General features: G+C 36.3%; 1 protein-coding gene across 4 annotated transcripts in view; it reads left to right on the forward strand.

Annotated features, from left to right (window-relative positions):
* The window catches only part of LOC134211800 (adipokinetic hormone/corazonin-related peptide receptor variant I-like), a 49862-nt gene extending 29271 nt beyond the window's left edge, over positions 1 to 20591 (forward strand). The window contains exons 4-11 of one of the 4 annotated variants that reach the window (XM_062689049.1): positions 5025 to 5173; positions 5227 to 5326; positions 11212 to 11419; positions 11483 to 11606; positions 11670 to 11811; positions 16430 to 16495; positions 16661 to 16748; positions 20377 to 20591. In XM_062689049.1, coding sequence (XP_062545033.1) covers positions 5025 to 5173; positions 5227 to 5326; positions 11212 to 11419; positions 11483 to 11606; positions 11670 to 11811; positions 16430 to 16495; positions 16661 to 16748; positions 20377 to 20402 — 903 coding nt within the window. In that variant the 3' untranslated portion in view covers positions 20403 to 20591. Of the gene's footprint in view, positions 1 to 5024; positions 5174 to 5226; positions 5327 to 11211; positions 11420 to 11482; positions 11607 to 11669; positions 11812 to 16429; positions 16496 to 16660 lie in introns of all 4 variants that reach the window. The other 3 variants (XM_062689048.1, XM_062689051.1, XM_062689050.1) reach the window with 3 other exon arrangements.
* The last annotated feature ends 207 nt before the right edge of the window (positions 20592 to 20798 follow it).

Raw genomic sequence — 20798 nt, forward strand, 5'->3', positions numbered from 1 at the left:
GCACTATTTCTTCGATGGATGCATTAAAGCAGCACTACTGTAGCTGTTTCATTGCAACTGGGTATGACGTTTGTGACGGTTGCATTCTAAGATGAGTTAGATTAAGTTGCCACTTAAATGCTTTATATAATGCTTACTGGTTACCTAGGATATTTTGTTCTAATTTTACTAAATTTATATATTGTATGATATGACATCAAACTACGTACTTATTTTGTTATCGGAACCAATATCAAATTTAGTTTTCGATTTGCTCTCATCGATAAGTTTTCGTGTTCATGTCACAGTAAGATTTTTATGCCACACATTTTGTTTTTTTGTACTTTTACTCTCAAACCTTGCTCGGGAATGTACCCTACTCAGCACTCAAGTCTGAGTTAAATCACCAATTTGAATCATCTCAGGTTTTCTTTTGTTCTCATTCATTCAAAACAGTGAATTGACGTTCGTCGCATAGAATAATATACTCTTGCGTGTGTCAACAATATACAGTAATATCCCGATTTTATCACCCCCTGGTGAATTTTAGTGATGAAACAGAGTATGTGACAAAACAGGAAAACATTTATTTCAAATTTGTTTATTTTATTTTACAAATTTTGAATCATTTTACGCCTTGGAAAGGCAAATGCGTGAACGGTGCCTTCGTTATTTCTTGTCGAAAATGCTTACAGAATCCTTCACATGTACTCAGAACTTTATAATAAACTACAGGCGGTGAAAGTTATGTCATGAAAATCAATGTTGTTTGCGGTATTATTTGCGGAAATAAAAAGAACGACTAAAATTTTAAACTTTTTTGGGGTGGCAAAATCGTGTCGAAAACGTGATAAAATCGGGTCGAAAAGGTGATAAATCAGGTAGACAAAACCGGGGAAGACACCTGTATTGCAATTCTGCGTTGATTTTTGTAGAAAGCTTTTAGAGCAAAGTGATGTTTTTTTTGGCACATGAGTGAAATGATGAGCTTTGGCATGAAAAACCCAGTCATGATGCATACATTCAAATTCGCAAACGAGTCCGCTCGCGCGGGAGGACTCGATGATTGAGATTTGTGCTTGAAATAGATTAAAATGACTAAATGAACAACAAAAAAATACTCGGATGCGTTTGCAATTTTCTTCAAGCGCTCATTGAACAGGATCCATAACATAAGTCTGAGTCATGAATTATCTTCATAACTTTTGCTCAGTAGGTTCTTCGCAGAGCATTAGTGACTAATCATAGATTTAATCATGATTAATGAATAATGGGTTATTTAATCATTATTCATTAATCATAATCATACAAAAACTATGATTCAATCATTAATCACTAATCGTCAATCATAGAATTTTATATTTATTCATTAATCACTAATCATATTCATAATTGTTTTGAGTTTATTCATTATTCATCAATTTCAATCATTGAATACATCGCTTTTATTCATTACTCTTTAACCATAATCAATTAATTTTGATTAATCATTATTGGGGCCCTCCTTAGCCGTGCGGTAAGACACGTGAGTACAAAGCAAGACCATGCTGAGGGGTGGCGTTGTCTGGATTCCCGGTGCCGGTCTAGGCAATTTCTTCGGCTTTAGAAACCTCGCAGTTAATAACTGTGGAAGTGCTTAATGAACACTAAGCTGCGAGGCGGCTCTGTCCCTGTGTGGGGATGTAATGCCAATAAAAAGAAGAAGAACCATTATTCATACCGATCTTTAATCATTAATCATACACATATTGTGCCAGCATTCAATCACGATCGGTAATCGTCAATCTTTTTTTTTGTTGAGGCGAGAAACCACTGCGTTCACTAATTGAACTTTTTGTGGTGGAACTCTCTATTTAATATTACGCGCTGCAAAAAGGCTGGAAAATCAATTGATGATAACCAATCTCAGGGCATTTACGGGACGCGTCGCTCTCCCAGTCAGGTGAGATGGCTTCTTGATAAAACCAACCACCCTTTTGAGATTTGTGGTCCAAACCTCTTCCGGTTGCATGTATGCACCATTTAAGAATTTAGACGTCTTCGTTTATATAATGCAACGCAATTGCAAAGCAGATGCACCGATGTTTCACGTTCCATGTTACAGAAACGACATATATCACTTTGGACCAGGCCTATATTTTTAAAATGATATCTACTCGGACAGTGCCCAGTTACTTAGGCCCGTGAAAATACTTAGAGCACGTTTGTTTAGTTCGAGTAGCCTTCTTGTAATTATGGCGTTAGGCACAATAAATCTTTTGATTGAAACACATGTTGTGACGGCCATCCAGTTTGTCATCACCCTTTATTCTTCCCATCTTTTGAGTTCAATTTTTATCGTACAATACGATACTCCACAGAAAGGCTCTGATCCAATAAACTGTAAATTGGAACCTTGTTTTGCCAGTTCGTCTGCCTTTTCATTGCCTTCAATACTACAATGCCCTGGAACCCAGTACATCGTTAATCATACTTCAAACGTTTTATTCATTAAGCATAATCGTTAATCATTGTTGAAAATTAATTTATTCGTTAATCATAATCATTAATCATTATTAAAATGATTAAATCATTAGTCATAATCTTTAATCATAGAGTTGAATGATTTAATCATAACAAATTTAATCATTCATTGGAAGCTTTATTCATTAACGCTCTGTCGTCATCATTCTCTCATCCTCATGATCACATTTTTGTGCTTTCCATAACGTGAATAATACATGATTCTTTCACTCACAGCCGTTGATATCTTGATGTTGAATAATATCATGAGTATTTCTATAAGAAACAAATTTATTTTCGGAAGGACGATGATTTTGACATTGTATTTCGCATTGGTGATTTCAAGCTGTATAGAACAAATTTTCTTTAACTGCTGATAGACTTACTCGAAGATAGATTAGACTTTAATATATCTAACCATCAGAAAATCAAAATTATTTGATTTTCCCAAAAATTGTTGTTATAATATGTTCTGATAATCCAATCTTGAAACAAATAGGGGAAGTGGGGGTAGCACGCCCATAGGGGTTAAAACGCGCCACCCCTGAATAAGGTTAAATATCCCCATTTTGATTATTTTCAATAGTCTATACGATAAAGCAATGAAAAATATTGCCATTGGATACATATATTTCATGATTTTTCTCTAGTTATACATGAAAAACTCGAAAAACGATTTTTGCGTGTTTTGATGCAATTCTAGCTCGGTGGAATTTTAGTCTTTCTGTCGCTGTTATACATTGATAAATTAATACCGAGCCATGAGCCATGCTGTTGCTTACTTCAGGTGTTCTTTATGTTCCACACGAAATCGTCGTCAAAATGGTTTTAAAACGATTTTATGGGCCTTCAAACTTCTGAGGTCGGTGTGTGGGGCATTATGCCCATGCTCATTTCTGTATGACCGAAACAGTTGAACATTCGGTTAATTGCCTTAATGTAGGCAATTAAAATGAAAATCAGCATGATAAGCACATGCGCGTTTTAACCCATCCACTGGCGCATCTCACCCCGCATGGTTTCAAAATCATTTTTTCGGTGCTTTTTAAAAATAAAATTTCTGTGCAATAAAATGGACAATTAGATATCTGCTATCGGTAGTCAGTCGCAGATATGCGGTTCTTCAGTATGCGCTAATGAAAACTGGCTGAAATGGTGGTTTTCATTGATAAAAATGGCATTTTCCTTAACGTGGGCGTCCTACCCCCAGTTCCCCTATGGCCTTTTTCATCGTTTGGACAATACAAAGCTTTTCGCTCTATTACGCCAGTCCGAATGTCATGGCCATTTGGGTCATTGTACTATTCTATATAATGGCGTTCGGGGTAGTGGCACACTGAGTAATGACGTTCCGGGTAATGCCAATCTGATTTATGACACTCTACCCAGAATTCTACGATACTCAGTCTAATAGTCTAATGTTTCGAATGCCATTACCGCGTAGGGTAAAGGATGTATTTTGGACCACCCGGGAGCTCTTATTTTGGACCACCAAGAGGAATTTGCACTCAGTGGTCCAAAATATGAGCCGTCGAACTGGTGGTCCAAAATACCTCCCTTACCCTATAGGTCAGAATACTAAAGACCATAACCCCGAATAAGCCACTATACACGCTTATTTTTTTCTACTGATTAAATTAATAACCTATATATATATATATATCTATATATATCTATATACATAAAAATGCTCCCATACAAATGAACCAGAAATTTCTGCATAACTCGAGAGCTAAATAGAAAATAAATCAACTTTAGGCGAAACGAAGTTCGTCGGGTCGGCTGCTTCTTCTGCTTATTGGCATTACATCCCCACACTGGGACAGAGCCGCCTCGCAGCTTAGTGTTCATTAAGCACTTCCACAGTTATTAACTGCGAGGTTTCTAAGCCAGGTCGTCGTCGGGTCTGCTAGTAAAGAATAAAAAAAGTTTAGCTGTATGTATGGTATGGTATGGTATTGTATGGAATTTATACTCGTTTGTTTAAGTTTTACCCCGAAAACTAATGCTAAACTAAAAACTAAACATTCTGATTCGAAAGACCTGTAAACTAGTAAAAGGGAATAATGTATTAGTTAACAGTATTTAAAATAAATACTCTATAGCCCTAACGTACAGTTAGTATACGAAAATGGCAAAAAAAATTATAAATAACAAAACGATAGATTTTCCTTTCATGTTCGATGAAAAATGTCAACGCAATGTTTTAAAATAGTCGACAATTCAATGTTTATTGAACATCATTCGGATCGCAGAACATAAACATAATTATTGCGTTCCCTCGAAAAAGCTTACAAACCGAACATAGGTAATACATTCATAGTTTATGGTGTATAAAAACGTAAGAAATTCGTATACATGTAGGACCGACTTTCTTTAGGACGAAAAGCACTGTCGTTATCATTAACATCACCCATCAATCAAAAGCAAATCATTTCGCTGTCATATTACTTGTTGAATAGTTGCTTTCGTATTTTCTTTTACTATAGGTATTATGCGTTTCACTGTCGTATTCTCAATACAATCTTTGGAATCATCAATAGGTAACATTTTTAATGATGCCACTAGAGATTGGGTGGGCGGCCACAGTCCAGTGGAGGGCAGGTGATATCATGTGTCGTTTGATGGCATTTTTCCGCACGTTTGGATTGCATCTGTCAAGCTTCGTGCTGGTCTGCATATCTGTTGATAGGTAAATAAATTATTTGTATGTATCACTTGATATAAGATATTTTCTTGATACAGGTATTATGCTGTATTGCAGCCACTAAATCTATCGAAAAATAGAGGAAAAATAATGATATTTATTGCATGGACAATGGCCGTTTTATGCAGTGCACCACAGGTAAGAAATGTTTCTACTCATGTTCCCCTATTTTATCTGTAGCGCCGTTAGATTCGTAATTATTGGAGTAGGGTGATGTTGTATGGGAAAACGTAAACTTTAAAAATATATACAGATCAATTTGCCTAGAGAACCCATAATTTTGAAGTCAAAGGATTTAAGAAAGTGCTGCAATCTTGATGTTTGCCATGTTTTGAACCAACATCAGGTCCACCTCATCTCGTTTTTCGCTACAGCACTTTTTTCTATTTTTAAAATTGTTAGAGGGCCCGAAAGGATACGGTACTTTAGCATAGCGTAGAGGTAAAATGCACTACAAAGCAATAGCATGCGTTCGATATGTTTAGACAAGTCTTTGGTTGATTATTTTCGACACTACCGATTTTCATGTAGGTATTATATTTTTTATTAATCATATTAGGTGGTAATCCTGTAGGGACACCGTTCTGGGGAAAAACCTCTGAGAAGGTCACGTCTTCACGCTCAGTAATGAGCATTAATAAAAACAAGAGGAACGGGGAGTCTCTGAATTGTCCACTTCCTTTTAAGAAATAAGGTTTCAAGACCGTCCTACCAAAGCGCGGAAAAAATAGAAGGAAGCTAGAAACTTCAGATAGGTATTCTTTCTAACTCTAGCATCTATCTATTGTCTATATAATAAAAATGAGTTGAGATTCCCTTCCTGACGATTAAACTCGCGAACGGCTTGATCGATTTGCAAGATTTTTCCCCTAATCGATTCGTTTTGGGATCCGCAAGGTTTGTATATACAAAAGGTTGGTGAATTTAATGGGGAAATGTAAAAAATCATTAGAATACAATTTTGGGTCAGTCAAATTGAACTCACGGTAATTGATCTAGAGTGTTGTGCTGCAAATAGTTCATTGTGACATTTGCAAAACCCGGGCAAAGCTGGGTTTCTTTTGCTAGTTGGAAATAATTCTTCTCCTATCGAACTGAGCAATCAGTTCATACGCGTCTACAATCGGGCCTACGCAATGCGGTCGGGTCTGAGCTTGACGACCGACTGGCAAATAGCTCACACAACCTCACTTGATCAGTACAGTTGCTAATGAAGAATGTGTGTAGCCACCAGACATTCTAAATACTCACGTTCCTCTAATGTGAACGTGTACTATACACATGTGGAAGTGTTGGCATGACAAATGGATTGCGAGTGATTTGACTATGCGTCCAATTTGGGAATCTCGAGCTCATTCAGTAGCCGCTAGGTTGCGAAGGCCGACGGAGGTTAAAGCACCAGTCTAGCGTATTGGTGGGATCGTGTCCCATTGAAGGGAAAGTGGTTACCTCCAATACATTTTTCAAATCGTTATGTTCCACATAATGTACATACTCACATATGAGTTTTCATAACATTGTAAACTACTCAATCCCCAAACACCACTTTTCATCACCACACCACAAGACGCACTCTCACCCCACAAATTTAAATTCACCGTTTGTAAAAGAAAAACAAGCAAGAGCTCTTCAGGCTTCAATTATTTCAGTAAGATAACTAAATGTTACCGCTGGTAACAAATCACTATAAAAAATTATTTTATTGTTGGTTCAAAGTATAAAAAACTAAATGCTTCACGTTGCTCAGGCCGAGATGATATTGATGATAAAATCACAAGAAAAATTAGTTAATACAAAATGCCCGTTACGCTGAGATATGGATGGATACTAGAGTGGGGCGTCATGGTCATTTTTTCAAATCAATGGTTTTTCGAAGCCATTCTGGGTCCTGAACAACTGTGCTGAATTTGTGACCGATTGGTTGCTTCCTCGCTTTCCGCATCGCGTTTGAAGTTTGTATGGAAATTAGTATGGGAGAACGTGTATTTTTGCATTTCTACTACTAGAGGTTTCAGTTCATCGTAAACTAAGTGGCACATTGCATTAAAGTATAACCCAAAGGATGCTGAAAATCTTTGCTGAAGAAGGCACGTTGCTGGAACGTCCACGAAAAGTTATAACGCTTCGAACATTGAGTGTTCAAACCATATGCAAAAATCATTCATTCTGCCAGCACTGCCGTACCACGTAGACCAACAATTTAACTGCCTGTTATTTCAAAATAATTGATCTTATAGGGCTATTGAGCTAATGGAGCTATCCGGAATTATTTCACAAAGAAAAAATTCGACAAGAAGGAAGATGAGTTTTGCCCTTCTATAACCATAGGTGCCCGGTAGTGCTGGCAGAAACATTGATTTCTTGCATATGGTTTGAACCATCAATTTTCGAAACGTAATAACATTTTTTGTAGACCTTCCAGCTACGTACCTTCTTCAGCAAAGTCTTTCGGCATCTTCCAGACTATATGCTAACGTATTGAGTCACGTAATTGATGATAAATTGAAGCCGCTAGGAGCGAAAATGTTAAAAAGTACGTTTTTCCATACTAATCTCCATGTAAATTTAAAACGCGATGAGGCATGCGAGGTTGCAACCAATCGAGCCCATATTTTGCACAGTTGATTAGGGTCCCAAAACGATTCAGAAAAACCTTGATCTCACTTGATCGGACGAAGTTTGCGTTTTTCCATTCAACTGCGCCCCACTCTAATGGATACTCTGAAGTAGTGCGTAACGGAGTAAATCCGGCCATATCGCTAGGCTCGATACAACACTGAAGCTTTCAATATGACGTCCATAACCCCGAATCCCAAGGTGTCAGGCGACCCGTCCTGAGGGGGTTTTAGTCAATTAGTCAATTTAGTCAATTAGTCAGACACTTTTTCGTGATACAGAACGGAGTAAGATCTGCCACACTGTGCTCTGGTTCTTACTATTTTGGTTAATACTTATGAGTATTGTTTGTTTGATTGTTTGTTTATTAGACACTTCACACTACCATGGATGCATACGTGACAGCTTATGAGTGATGGTAGGAAGAGTATGGAACGACTATAATTTGCTTTTAGAAGACCCATATTTTGCACCTTTTGGATGGAGTCAATAGAGTAAATTTAAAGTAAATTCAGCCACCTTATCGCCTAGTCGGTCGATCACTTCGCATACACAAGTTTGTAGGCTGCTTCCCTGCTCAGCCTCTCGCCATTGGTTTCATAGTCCGCTTCTCGTCGGCCATATTATAATCCGACAAATCATCGGCTTTTCACCGAAAATTTAAAGAACATGTAATTTGCTACCTGTACTTCCCGTCGTCGATCATCTCACCATACAAACACCTGTTGTCGTTATGCTGAAGGAATATTAAATATCCGAATGCAACTCTTGTATCAAAACAAAATGGTCAACGCTAAATAGTGGAGACATTGGCCCTTATTGACTATCTTGAATTTTAGCATATATATGTAAATAATTATGATCAAAATTCCAAATTTGGTGTTTTATTGCTTAAAACAAAATTTGTTTTAATTGTACGTTAAAAATAAGACCAAGAGAGAAGAACAGATCAAGTACCTTCTGTTTATAATAATCTTATAATTTAGCAATAAAACACCAAAGTTGGAATTTTGAACATAATTATTTACATATATATTATTAGGTGGTTTCAAAAACACTTTTTTCATCTTGATGGGGCTCTATTCTATTTGATGCCGTCAGATGCTCTGACAAAATTTCAACCAAATGGTCAACGTTTGCAGTGTTGAAAACAGTGATTTGCAGTTGGACATACAATTTACGATCAAGAACCATGATACTCATTCAGTTCTGTAAATAAATACAGAATGTTATATGAGAAGATTAGAGTTGATTACGCAAAGATATTAGCATTTTACTGGAGTATTCTAGGGGTGAATTTATTTCTTTTCAATGGTAAAAGAAACGAAATTTGCTCAAACCCCACTGCAGAGAAATGCTAATAACTTAGCCGGGCAAACTCTAATCTTCTCGCGGTTTTCTGCATAACATTCTGTATTAAATTCTCCAAGATCTGAATTAGTATCATAGTTCTTCATCGTAAGTTGTGTAGTCAAGCTGCAATTCACTGTTTTTGGATGTTTCTGCATACATTTTTCCATATAAACTTCCAAGGAGTATAGCACCGCCCAAACGTTGACCGATTTAGCTGAAATTTTGTCCAGAGCATCAGGGCATCAAATAGAACCGAATAAGAGGGCGGCCCATCAAAAAAATTGAACAAAGTTTTTCCCATACTAATTTGAGCCACCCTAATACATATGCTAGAACTCAAGATGGTCAATAAGGGCCAATGCCTCCACTACTTAGCGTTGACCATTTTGTTTTGATACAAGAGTTGCATTCGGGTTAGGAATATTCTCCAGTCGCCATAGGCAACCATATGGTATTTCCATTAGCCGGGATTTCAATTCTTTTTCAACTCCGCGTCCGGTTGGTGGACCTTCGGCGGTTCAGGGCTACGTCTGGTATATAGAGCGGAACCATTTGGGCAGCACCCCCTATTCCCGTCCGCAACGTTAATAACTTGACCGCGTTCCAACCAAATGGTTTGATTGTTTGTACATCACTAGATATCGACAGAAACTAACGATGTACTAAAAAACAAGTAATTCGGTTGTAATGCGCTCGAGTAATGAACGTTGTTGACGGGAATAGAGGGTGCTGCCCAAATGGTTCTCTACCCTATGCTGCTTTGACTCTACGACACTACCCATAATTTCATTACCCATAATGCTATTACCCCGAAGGCCACTACCCTGAACGCTATTACCCAGAATGAGTCACTACCCTGAATGTCATCACCCCGAATGGGATACTACCCCGAATAAGCCAGTACCCCGAATCAGTCATGATTACAAGTTTATAGTTTATTTCAATGAAAAAAAAGTAAATCAAAAGAAGTTTATTTAGAATTCGTGTGAATAATAATCACTTGTTCTGGTTTGATCCAGTTCGTCCATAGTGACGTGCAGTCAATTATGTGAAGAAGTGACTACACAAATCGTCATGACTTTTGGCTGCGCAATCATCTTCGTGGTAGGCATGCGGCACGAAGAAACCGAATAGGTGATACGTTGAACCTGGCGAACGCGTTCATTTTAAGAAGACATTATCTCTTTTTCTTGCTTCAAAACGGGCAATCGCGTCCACTTAAAGTAGGCATTATATCCACTGTTTGCCTTATACCGGGCAAATTCGTTCATTAAACGAAGGCATTATCAATTATGTGCCCCTTGAACCGGGTTAACGCATTTATTCAAAGAAGGCAGCATCTCCTATGTTTGCCTTACATCGGGCTATATCTTTCATATAAAGAAGGTGTTATCAACTCGGCTCGGCAGGCAAATGCATTCATTTATAGAACGCATCATCTACTCTCTTCACCATATAACGGGCAAATGCGTTCATTTGAAGAATGCGTTTTCAACTCGGTTCGTCTTAAAATGGACAAATACTTTCATTTAAGGAACCGGGCAGATGCATTCATTTAAGGAATCATCTACTCATCTACTCTGTTCGTCTTCTCACGGAGAAATGCGTTAATTGAAAGAAGGCATTATCAGCTATGTTCGCCTTATACCGGGCAAAACCGTTAATATACAGAAGGCATCATCTACTCCGTTTGCCTTATACCGGGCAAATGCGTTCGTTGAAAGAAAATACTATCAACTATTTCGCCTTAACCCGGGAAAACGCGTTCATTTATAGAAGGCATTACCTCCTATGTTCGCCTCGTAGTAGGCAAGTGCGTTAATTTAGAAAAAGGCGTTATCTCCTCTGTTCGCCTTATCCCGTTTATGCTTATTGCGTTATATGCGTTTATCCAAAGAAAGAATCATCAACTCTGATCGCCTTAAATCGGACAAACGCATTATTTGAAAGAATTCATTATCAACTCTGCAATACGTTGCAATGACTTAAAAAAAAGCTTTGAATAAAAAAAAATAATAAAAAAAACTTACGAATATTTTTTATTTTTGCCACAGCCATTCATTTTTCACGTTGAAATACATCCAAACCACACATGGTATGAGCAATGTGTGACGTACAATACATTCTCGAATGACTACTACCATACCGTCTACAATATTCTAGTGATGATGTTTATGTATGCACTGCCCTTGTTAACTATCATTTGTTCGTACGCATCAATCTATATGGAAATCTTTAGACATAGCAGAATGCCGAACTCAGGTGTATAAATGAACAACCATTCTGAAGTACACCTTTCATTAATAGAGCATATTGACTTTATAGAAGGCTTTCGGCGATCAAGCATTGACGTTCTAGGGCGGGCCAAACGACGTACGTTGAAGATGACCATAACCATAGTGATGGCGTTTGTCATTTGTTGGACACCGTATTATGTCATGTCTATATGGCAAGTTCCTTGTTCTGCAAGTAAATCGAAACAAAATGATAATGTTCCCTTTTTTATTTTAAGGTATTGGCTAGACCAAAAGTCAGCAGAAAGTGTTGATCAACGTGTACAAAAAGGATTATTTCTGTTTGCCTGCACGAATAGTTGCATGAATCCAATCGTATATGGCATATACAATGTGAAGTTGAGGAAGAAGAAAAAAACAGTAAGTTTATAGGCACATTTTAGGTTAAATTCAAAATACATGTAGAAAGCTTTAGTACTCCTTTTTGCGTTATCTAAGGTTATTTTTTTATTTTTTGTTCCTATTTTCGTGATTATAGTTCGACTGAAATATTTGTTCTAGTCTTCTGGCTTTTTGAGTCTGAAAATTATTTAAACGGTTTGACACATATGCATTGCCCGACGTATCGGCCTGTTTATTTGGTATTTTCCAAGTTCAGTTGTTCATTAATTTAATATCTACAAACATTTGTGCTACTTTTGGGGTTTCTAGTACTTGAACACATTATTTGATTGTTATTAGCATATTTTAAATTAAATAGGACACGGTTCAACATCAATACCAGTATTGATGTTGAACAGTGTCTCATTGAATGTAAAAAAATATGTTAATGACATACAAATTATGTGTTCTAGTACTAAAGCTGCAAACGTAGCACATATGTTTATAGATGTTAAGTGTACGAAGAACGGCAGACAGCTTTTCCTTTGAAAAAAAAAACCCAATAACCTGGCCGAAACGTCGGGCAATGCAAATGTGAATCCGTTTAAATAATTTTCAGACTTAGAAAGCCAGAAGACAAGAAGTTCCTATTTCCCTACATATAGCAATCAAACGTTTTCATTACTGAAAAACCAAATAGGGGAAACAGAGGAAATATGCATATGAAAACAGAGAAAATATGGACAAAACTACTCTTTGGTATTTTTGAAGATTTTTTAATGTTTATTATAGATACTTGCAGCAATGTTTGCGTACATTTTCACAGTTCTTCCAAAGTTGTTACTACAGTATAATACTATAAGGTCTATCTTATTGCGTATATTGTCCCGAAGGAAATGTAAACTCATTTTAATACTGTATTGAAAAAAAAACCCAGATTAATCCACCTAGCGTTGGTGGTGCCTTTCTCGCATTTAGTTAAGACACCAACCTTATATGGGGTTTATATGGTCCGATGTACCATTTTCTTAACAACTTTCAAACGCAATGGCCGATCGTTATCGAATTCAATAGTGATCAACAAGGCTTTGTCCCCTGTCGAACAAGTTTCATTCGAGGGGCCCTCCTTAGCTGTGCGGTACGACGCGCGGCTACAAAGCAAGACCATGCTGAGGGTGGCTGGGTTCGATTCCCGGTGCCGGTCTAGGCAATTTTCGGATTGGAAATTGTCTCGACTTCCTGGGCATAAAAAGTATCATCGTGCTAGCCTCATGATATACGAATGCAAAATGGTAACCTGGCTTAGAAACCTCGCAGTTAATAACTGTGGAAGTGCTTAGCGAACACTAAGCTGCGAGGCGGCTCTGTCCCAGTGTGGGGATGTAATGCCAATAAGAAGAAGAAGAAGAAGAAGAAGTTGCATTCGACGGGGAATGCGGTCCCGGTCCCCCCTTGGAAAAAAAAAATTCAAAATCGAAAAAAAAAATTTTTTCAAGGATGGTGGGAATGCATAGTAATTAATGCAAAAACATGCAAAATGATAGAAAATATGCGATCTTCTCCCCTAAAGTGATTTTTTGACCTTTCTTATGTGATTTTTTCAGTACATTTTACGATGCACGAGAAAGGCATCATCGCCGCTAGATGGATAACCCGTTTTTTTTAATATCTAAGGAACTAAAAATGAAGAAATAAGGGGAAAAGGTGTTACTCGTTTTTGCGATTTATAACAGCCTCATATCGATCTTTTGAACAGGAAATTAAATAAAACTTAGTTGAAGGGTTGAAAAAGCTGTGTTATCCCTCAAGGTGTGGGGGAAACAGTACTGTTCACTTTTTATTTCCAAGTTCTTACCAGCATGATCTCAGAAACACGTCAAAGACACAAAAATAAAATTAGATAGACTGTAAATTTGTAGTTGTGAGATGAAAATAATACATTGTTCTTGTATATGAATACTTAAAAATGTTTAGGACGTGCAGAATCTACTATTTGTACTGAATAGTTCACGCGAAACGACTTTGTTTACTTTTATATTTCCAACACTGTATATAGAGACGATGTCAAGTAGTAAAGCTCGTTACATTAACAGATTGTAAGCACATAAGGTTTGCATCAAAAATCAAAAGAGCACAAATTTTTGTTTTGATTAGTAAAGTGGCATGGAAATCGCAATTGCTATTTTCCTTAGTGTTCTACTCAGGTAGAGCTTTCTTTTGCTAGTGTATAAGATGATGAAGGGATTCCGGCAAGCGTCGTTTTGAGATGTGTTCGGCACTGGAGGGCACCATGCGCAGCAAGAGCCGGTAACACCTTTGATGCACTTGAATAATTTGTGGTATTGTACTTGCTGGGTGGTGGGACACGGTCGGTTATAGTAGCTGTTCCACCAAGTGCTCGTAGTCGCTGGAGTGTTCGCTGTTGGGTTGAACGAGACAGAGTAAATGTCACAAATAATCCAATCAGCAATCTGAATAGAAGAACGAATATTTTGTTTACTGGTGACCACGTGCTTTTTGGCATTTCCATTTCTGGCGGAAAAAATAATGGGCACATGTATCAGTAGATGGAAGGTAGTTAAATGTATATGAGTTATATCACATGATCGTAAGATATAAAATGTTCAACATATGCCACAAAAAGCAGCTAAACATATCTAAATTATTCATAAAGTTCCGCGACTGTAATATTGAAAAAATGTGATAATTTGATTAGATATTTGTAAAAAGTTTTATAAGACACTAGCAGACCCGACGAACTACATTTCGCCTAAAATTGATTTACTCTGATCAACTCTTGAGTTATGGAAAAAGTTTTGTTTTATTTGTAAAGGGCCCCTTCTAGAGGGGGGAGGGGTTTCGAACCATCTTGAGAACCTTCCCCGGCCTAAAAAAGTTCTGCTTACAAATTTTCACGCCGATCGGTTTGCAGTAGTTTGCGAGTCTATATGGGTCAGACAGACATAAACTCATTTTTATGTATATAGAAGATTTACATCGTTCCCTTCGATTTTTTGCCATTCCTCTGACTAAGGGGTCGTACACTAATTACGTAAGCACTTATGGGGGAAGGGGGGTTCTAACATTTTCTTACGCTCCATATAAATAAAAAATGATTTATATGGGAAAAATCTTACATGGAAAAACCCAGAAAAAATGCTTACGCAATTAGTGTATCGGCCCCTAACGGCATTCTTCTCTTCAACTAACTACTCATATTCGTCATCATACCAGTCGTTTCTCTGATCCAAGTGGCATCGTGCCTAATGCAGCGGTTGTGGTACTTCCAATGCTGGATGAGCTATCTCTCAGAGATGCATTCTGAACAGAACATGAGCCAAGGTGTTCTTAGTTTAGAACTCTGAATATAGTTCAGTGTGCACTGGGTTGATACACAAGGAAAAAATATCATAATATTAAACTAGGGTTACCTAAATTTGTAGATTAAGAAATATGAAAAAACATACGAGCATGCTGGATTTCCTTCCGCTAGATGCTGTGTACAGAAATAACAATCAAACCAGAGTGGTTATGAATAAACCTTCCAATGATTGTTTGAATTTATTCAATCATTGAAAGCTCTATGATTGAAGAATTTGAATTTAATTGTTTTAGAATTTAATGATTTGTAATTACTTAATTAATTTTAATTGATTTTTTTTTTTTTTTTTGTCTTTATTGAAGAGACTTTCAGCCCGAGGCTGGCTCGTCTCCGATTTTAATTGAATTGAATTTAAGAATTTAATTTATTTTTTGTCAATGATTCACGATTATGATTAATGAATAAAACGTTTGGAGTATGATAAACGATTATCGATCGTGAATAAAAACTGACGCGATATGTATATTTAATTATGATTATGTCCTTCTGGTCTCCGAAAGGTCAAGGGGGAGATAATAAAAAAATAATATGCAAATAAAAAAAAACTCCACGGATTTGTTAAAGAATGTTTTGAAAATTCTCAAAATTATTCGAATTTTTTTGTCCCTCCTAAATTCTAATTAATTTTGGGCAAAATAATCCTAGGGGGGGAGACATAATTGTTTTAAAATATTTAAATCGGCCTTATCAAATTAAATAATTTGCATAGTGATAAAAAATCAGGTAATATTTTCCTATTTTCCTGAGGTATACAAGTTATATGATTATGATAAAAGATTAAAGGATAAAATTTATTTATGCAATCATTAAGATTGATGATTAAAAAATTAATGCAAAACAGTTTTGAATATGATTGGTCATTAATGAATAAATGTAAAATTCTATGATTAACTATTAGTAATTATTGATTAATTAGTATAATTATGATTAATGGATAATGATTAAATGATCCATGACTTAATAATCATGATAAAATCGATGATAAATCACTAACGCTCTGAATCAAACGTCTTGTTGTATACGAACTGTTTCATTTTCATTATCACGGTCTTAGATTTATCTCATCTGGAAGAAAAACTAAGCGTGCTTTTCTGTTGAAAAAATTGAAAATAAAACAACCAGATCTCCATTCCGTACTTTTGTTTTCTATAGATTAAGTGTGGGTGCGAAGGACTTCAACAGAAACCCCATATGACCACTAACACTTCTCTTTGTCTGTGTACATAATTAATCAACTTTACAATGAACTAAACTATTGTTTAATTCTCCATTCAGCATTCACGCATTCAAATGGTCAAGCTAGAGATCATTCACAGAAGAAATAGCGGCATCCAGAACATGGTAAACAGGGTTTTATAGTATCCAAATAATGTATTAGTTAGTGATAATTTATTAGCACTGTTGATAACATAAAAGACCTCTAAAACACGACTGCTAGGATTTTAAATATTTATGATTATACATTTTTTCATGTTTCAATTTATCATTTGTATTTTTCGTTTTCAGGATGGTGTTAAGTCAGGCCAAACTTCCGTTATACTAAGAAATTCGGCAAAATATACGAGGCACTCAGAATCCATCCGATCATCATCAGGTAAAATCCGTTGCAGCGGAGATCTTGATATAAAATCATGTTCAATAAAACTAGTTTAAAGTCCTGACATGAAAAGGCAAAGCAGTTTATCAGTAAAGCGAAGCATCTGTTGAGAATATGTTCACTTATTGTAACTACAGAATTAGTCCTAAACAGTAGCAACATAACCAACAATTAGAAAATGTATTCTATACTGCCGTTATCTGAGAAAGTGTCGTATGTGTCATTTTATAATAATGGTGTAGCGAGTAGTACTCATCGAAAACGTTAATTTGGCGTACATCTCGCTTTGGTTGATAAGTTTCGTTGTGTTTCGTTGGTTACAGCACGAAAGCACAAATATAAACGCAGAATAGAAGATTTCATCCCCGAATGAGTTGCAAAGTGCTCATTTGCTCATTTTGCACTTGCTCATTAGTAAGGATTTTGTACAAAGATTTTTAAATGTAATGTAGAAATCTCACATTCTATTTTCTCAAACAAACATTTTATTCCCTCATTTAAGCAACAATGCATCAACATGACAGAAACGATAGATGACGTCTTCCAGCGTCTCTAATTATTCCAAAAACAAAAGTGACCTAATATTAACTAACTGAATCTGCCACCTCTGTGATAGTATCATTCCAAAATATCTTTATCAATTGAACATTGGAAAAATATGCAGGATTGCAAACATTGCTCGCAATTAATTATGGACGACGACTAACTAGAGACATAAACCTCTCTCAATCATCACAAGCTATGAGCACAAGTTCATCGCATCCTAATATAAGTTTAAAAAAAAAGATAATTGGAAAAGCAGCAGCTATAATGAAACAAATTGCATGGTTTTTTCACACAGTTGTAATAATGAAACCGGGTAAAATGCACCATGTCTCGACGTAGCTGTCTCGTTTAAGCCTTGTTTAAGACAAAATGTGAACAGATTGTAATAAGAATAAAAATCCTGATTAATCCACCTAACGGTGTTGATGCCCTTCCATATACATATACATATACATATACATATGAGTGAGTGTTTTTTGCGTGTTTTGGTATAATAATATTATTTTGGGCATAGCTTCTGATCCTATACACCGGTTCTTTTTTTAAACTGATGGGTTTTAGTCGATTGAGACCTTTAGCGTCAATGAAACTAACCCATGAAAAGATTCACAAAAAATCAAAGAAAGTTCAGGTGGTATATGAAAAACTGTGAAAGTTCAGGTAAAGCGAGAAGTTAATGAATACCACCAGTTTAAAAATATATTGGGTGTGATCCAATCGGGCCAATTTTTAATAGCAAACAATGAGACAGGATTCCCCGGCCAAAGGAACTTGTTACAAGTAATTCGGCCAATGCAAAGTTCCAAAAAAATTGATCTACAAAATTTTGTAAACATACACACATAAACACACATACATACACACAAAACTACAATTACCTCAATTCCACGAGCTGAGTCGATTGGTACGGATCTCCGAGCCTTTTATCAAAAGTTTTGTTTTTCAGTGATCATATTGCTCATTTTATATTGATCATTTACGTATACTTAGTATACGAGAAAGGCAAAAAATAAGATGTAGTCATTTCAATTCTGCACAGTTTTCACTTCAAATGACTTCATTCCTTATCGATGCTTCGATATCTTGAAAATGCTGTAGTATTTGTTTCACCTTCGCACCCTTCCAGTGGTTCCCAAAATTCGTTTTTGTTCCACTCCCTGTCGTGTGAAGAGTAAACAGAACACAGAATATATCACTGATACATTTGAAATTATGTCACAATCATCTGAATCATTTTAAAAGTAGGGGAAGGTGGTCGGTTGTCGGTATCCTTTTGTTTTTGGTCCATAGCTTTCGTCCAATTTAATGACATTTTTGTGATTGGCAATGTGTAGGATAATGTGTGATAATGACAATGTGATTTTTCGTTGAATTATTCAGGATTTTTTGATACATGTGGCAAAGACTTTGGTGGTAAATGGAAGTCACACGTTAGGACGTTAGGCATAAGTACGTTTGGTATAATGGACGTTAGGCATAATGTACGTTAGGCATAATGGACGTTTGGCATAATTCTGCCTTCTTTATGTCATAGGCTGTTCTTTGGATCATTTTATGCCTAACGTCCATTATGCCTAACGTCCATTCTGCCTAACGTACATTATGCCTAACATCCGTTATGCCTAACGTACTTATGCCAAACGGGGTATGCCCAAGCTGCCCTCACTATGTGGTATGACATGTTTCACTGTCTATTTTGAAATGTGTAGCAATGTCGTCGACATCTTGTGCTGATTCCGCGCTAGCATCATGAAAAAAACTGCGCGCTAGTGTAGTTTTGTTTGCAAAATTATATTAGCACCATCGCGTTGTCAAGATGCGCTTTTAAGTTGCAATGTCGACACTGGAGGCCTATTTCTGAAAAAGGGACAAGGGACTTATTTTGGGTAGATACATACATGTTATTAAAGATATAATAATAACATTAATCATCAGGGGAAACACCCCCATAAAGAAGCGACGCATTTACCATTGCATTATTCCGAGCAAATGCATTCTTTTTAAAGAAGAAATCACATTCCCACTCACTCATTCCGGAAAAACGCATTATTTTTGTATAAAAGGATTCTCATCCACCATTGCCTTATACTTCTTAAGAAGGTATTTACAGGACAGGAGTTTGATTTCGAAGATACAAAAAAACATTTCAAGAAAAATTATTTAGCTCTTTTTTAATGGAATATTTTCACTGTCATAAGACGACTTTAGCACAATTCCATTTAATTCCACCACCTCGTATAACTTTACATATACTCATTTCGACCTCAACTGTAAAGGTCGTCTTCAGTGTCTCGTACTTGACTCGACTTGTCGACTTAGTCGAGTCAAGTACGAGACACTGAAGACGGCTTTACAGCTGGAATACGTATATGTAAAAGTATTACGAGCTGGTGGAATTAAATGGAATTGTGCTAAACTCGTCTTATAAAGGTAAACAATATTCACCAAAACGCTTTCAATCGGAAATTGCCGTTTGCGATTCTGCTTTTTAAAAAAATACAGCCGTTGTTCGATTATTTTAGTTAAAAAAGCATCTTGTAAATAACTGTATTCTGATATCTTTATAACTGGAGGATTAAGAATATCTTATATTACCAAAGGATATTGAGCTGATAATGTCCAATAAGACACTCTTGAACGTATCTTCAAACGCTGCTTTTTTTCGGGCGCATACAGTCGATTACAAAGATGTGTTTGCAAGAGGTACTATACTTTCGTGGAATTGTTCTATTCGGGGAAATGTTACATTCGGGGAATTGGTTTTCGGAGAATTGTCGTACAATCCAAGATTTGCACTCAAACTCATATTGACGATTATTATTATTAACGTTTGCCCTGAAGTACCTTCAGTAGAGATTTTCAAATACTCGCTGTTTTGCAAGCTGTTTGTCCGTCGATTGTTCATTATTTGAAGGAAATCGGATCTTTATCACTGTACGTACTGTATGTAGGAATTGAGGCATGAGAACTTTCATTTTAGCATTCTTCGTGCTCCTCGTTATTGAATAAATTGTTCTGCACATATCAAGATCTCTGAGTAACGAAACTATGTTTTAAGAAATCATGTTAATGAAAGCAGATGTTTCAAGTGTGGTTTTAGATTAGTTGGACGGATGGATGCTGATATTGTTAATTTTACGAAGAAATGATGGATCGGGAATTATGTGAGAATCACGAAAGGAAAGGCACAGGTTGTTTATTAGGAGATTTGTGAAAAACAAATAAAAACCAAGTATCAAGAAATGTCACACAAAATGTATTCACAGTAATTTCAATAAAATAAATGAAGCTCAATTTTTCATATAACTAGATGGTAGTATCACGAACCCTATGAAGTGTTAAATATATTATGTTATACTCAAGAAAAAATGGCCATTCATGTGCCAACCCACATCAAACTTTGCAATAGATTTAACCTATGTAAAGAAGAAGGTTCAAATAAATGGATTAGCGCCAATGTTTATTGAATTACAACACAGAAATAAATAATGAAAAGTAAAC

This window comes from Armigeres subalbatus, chromosome 2 (genome assembly GCF_024139115.2).
Source record: "Armigeres subalbatus isolate Guangzhou_Male chromosome 2, GZ_Asu_2, whole genome shotgun sequence".
Taxonomy (NCBI): domain Eukaryota; kingdom Metazoa; phylum Arthropoda; class Insecta; order Diptera; family Culicidae; genus Armigeres; species Armigeres subalbatus.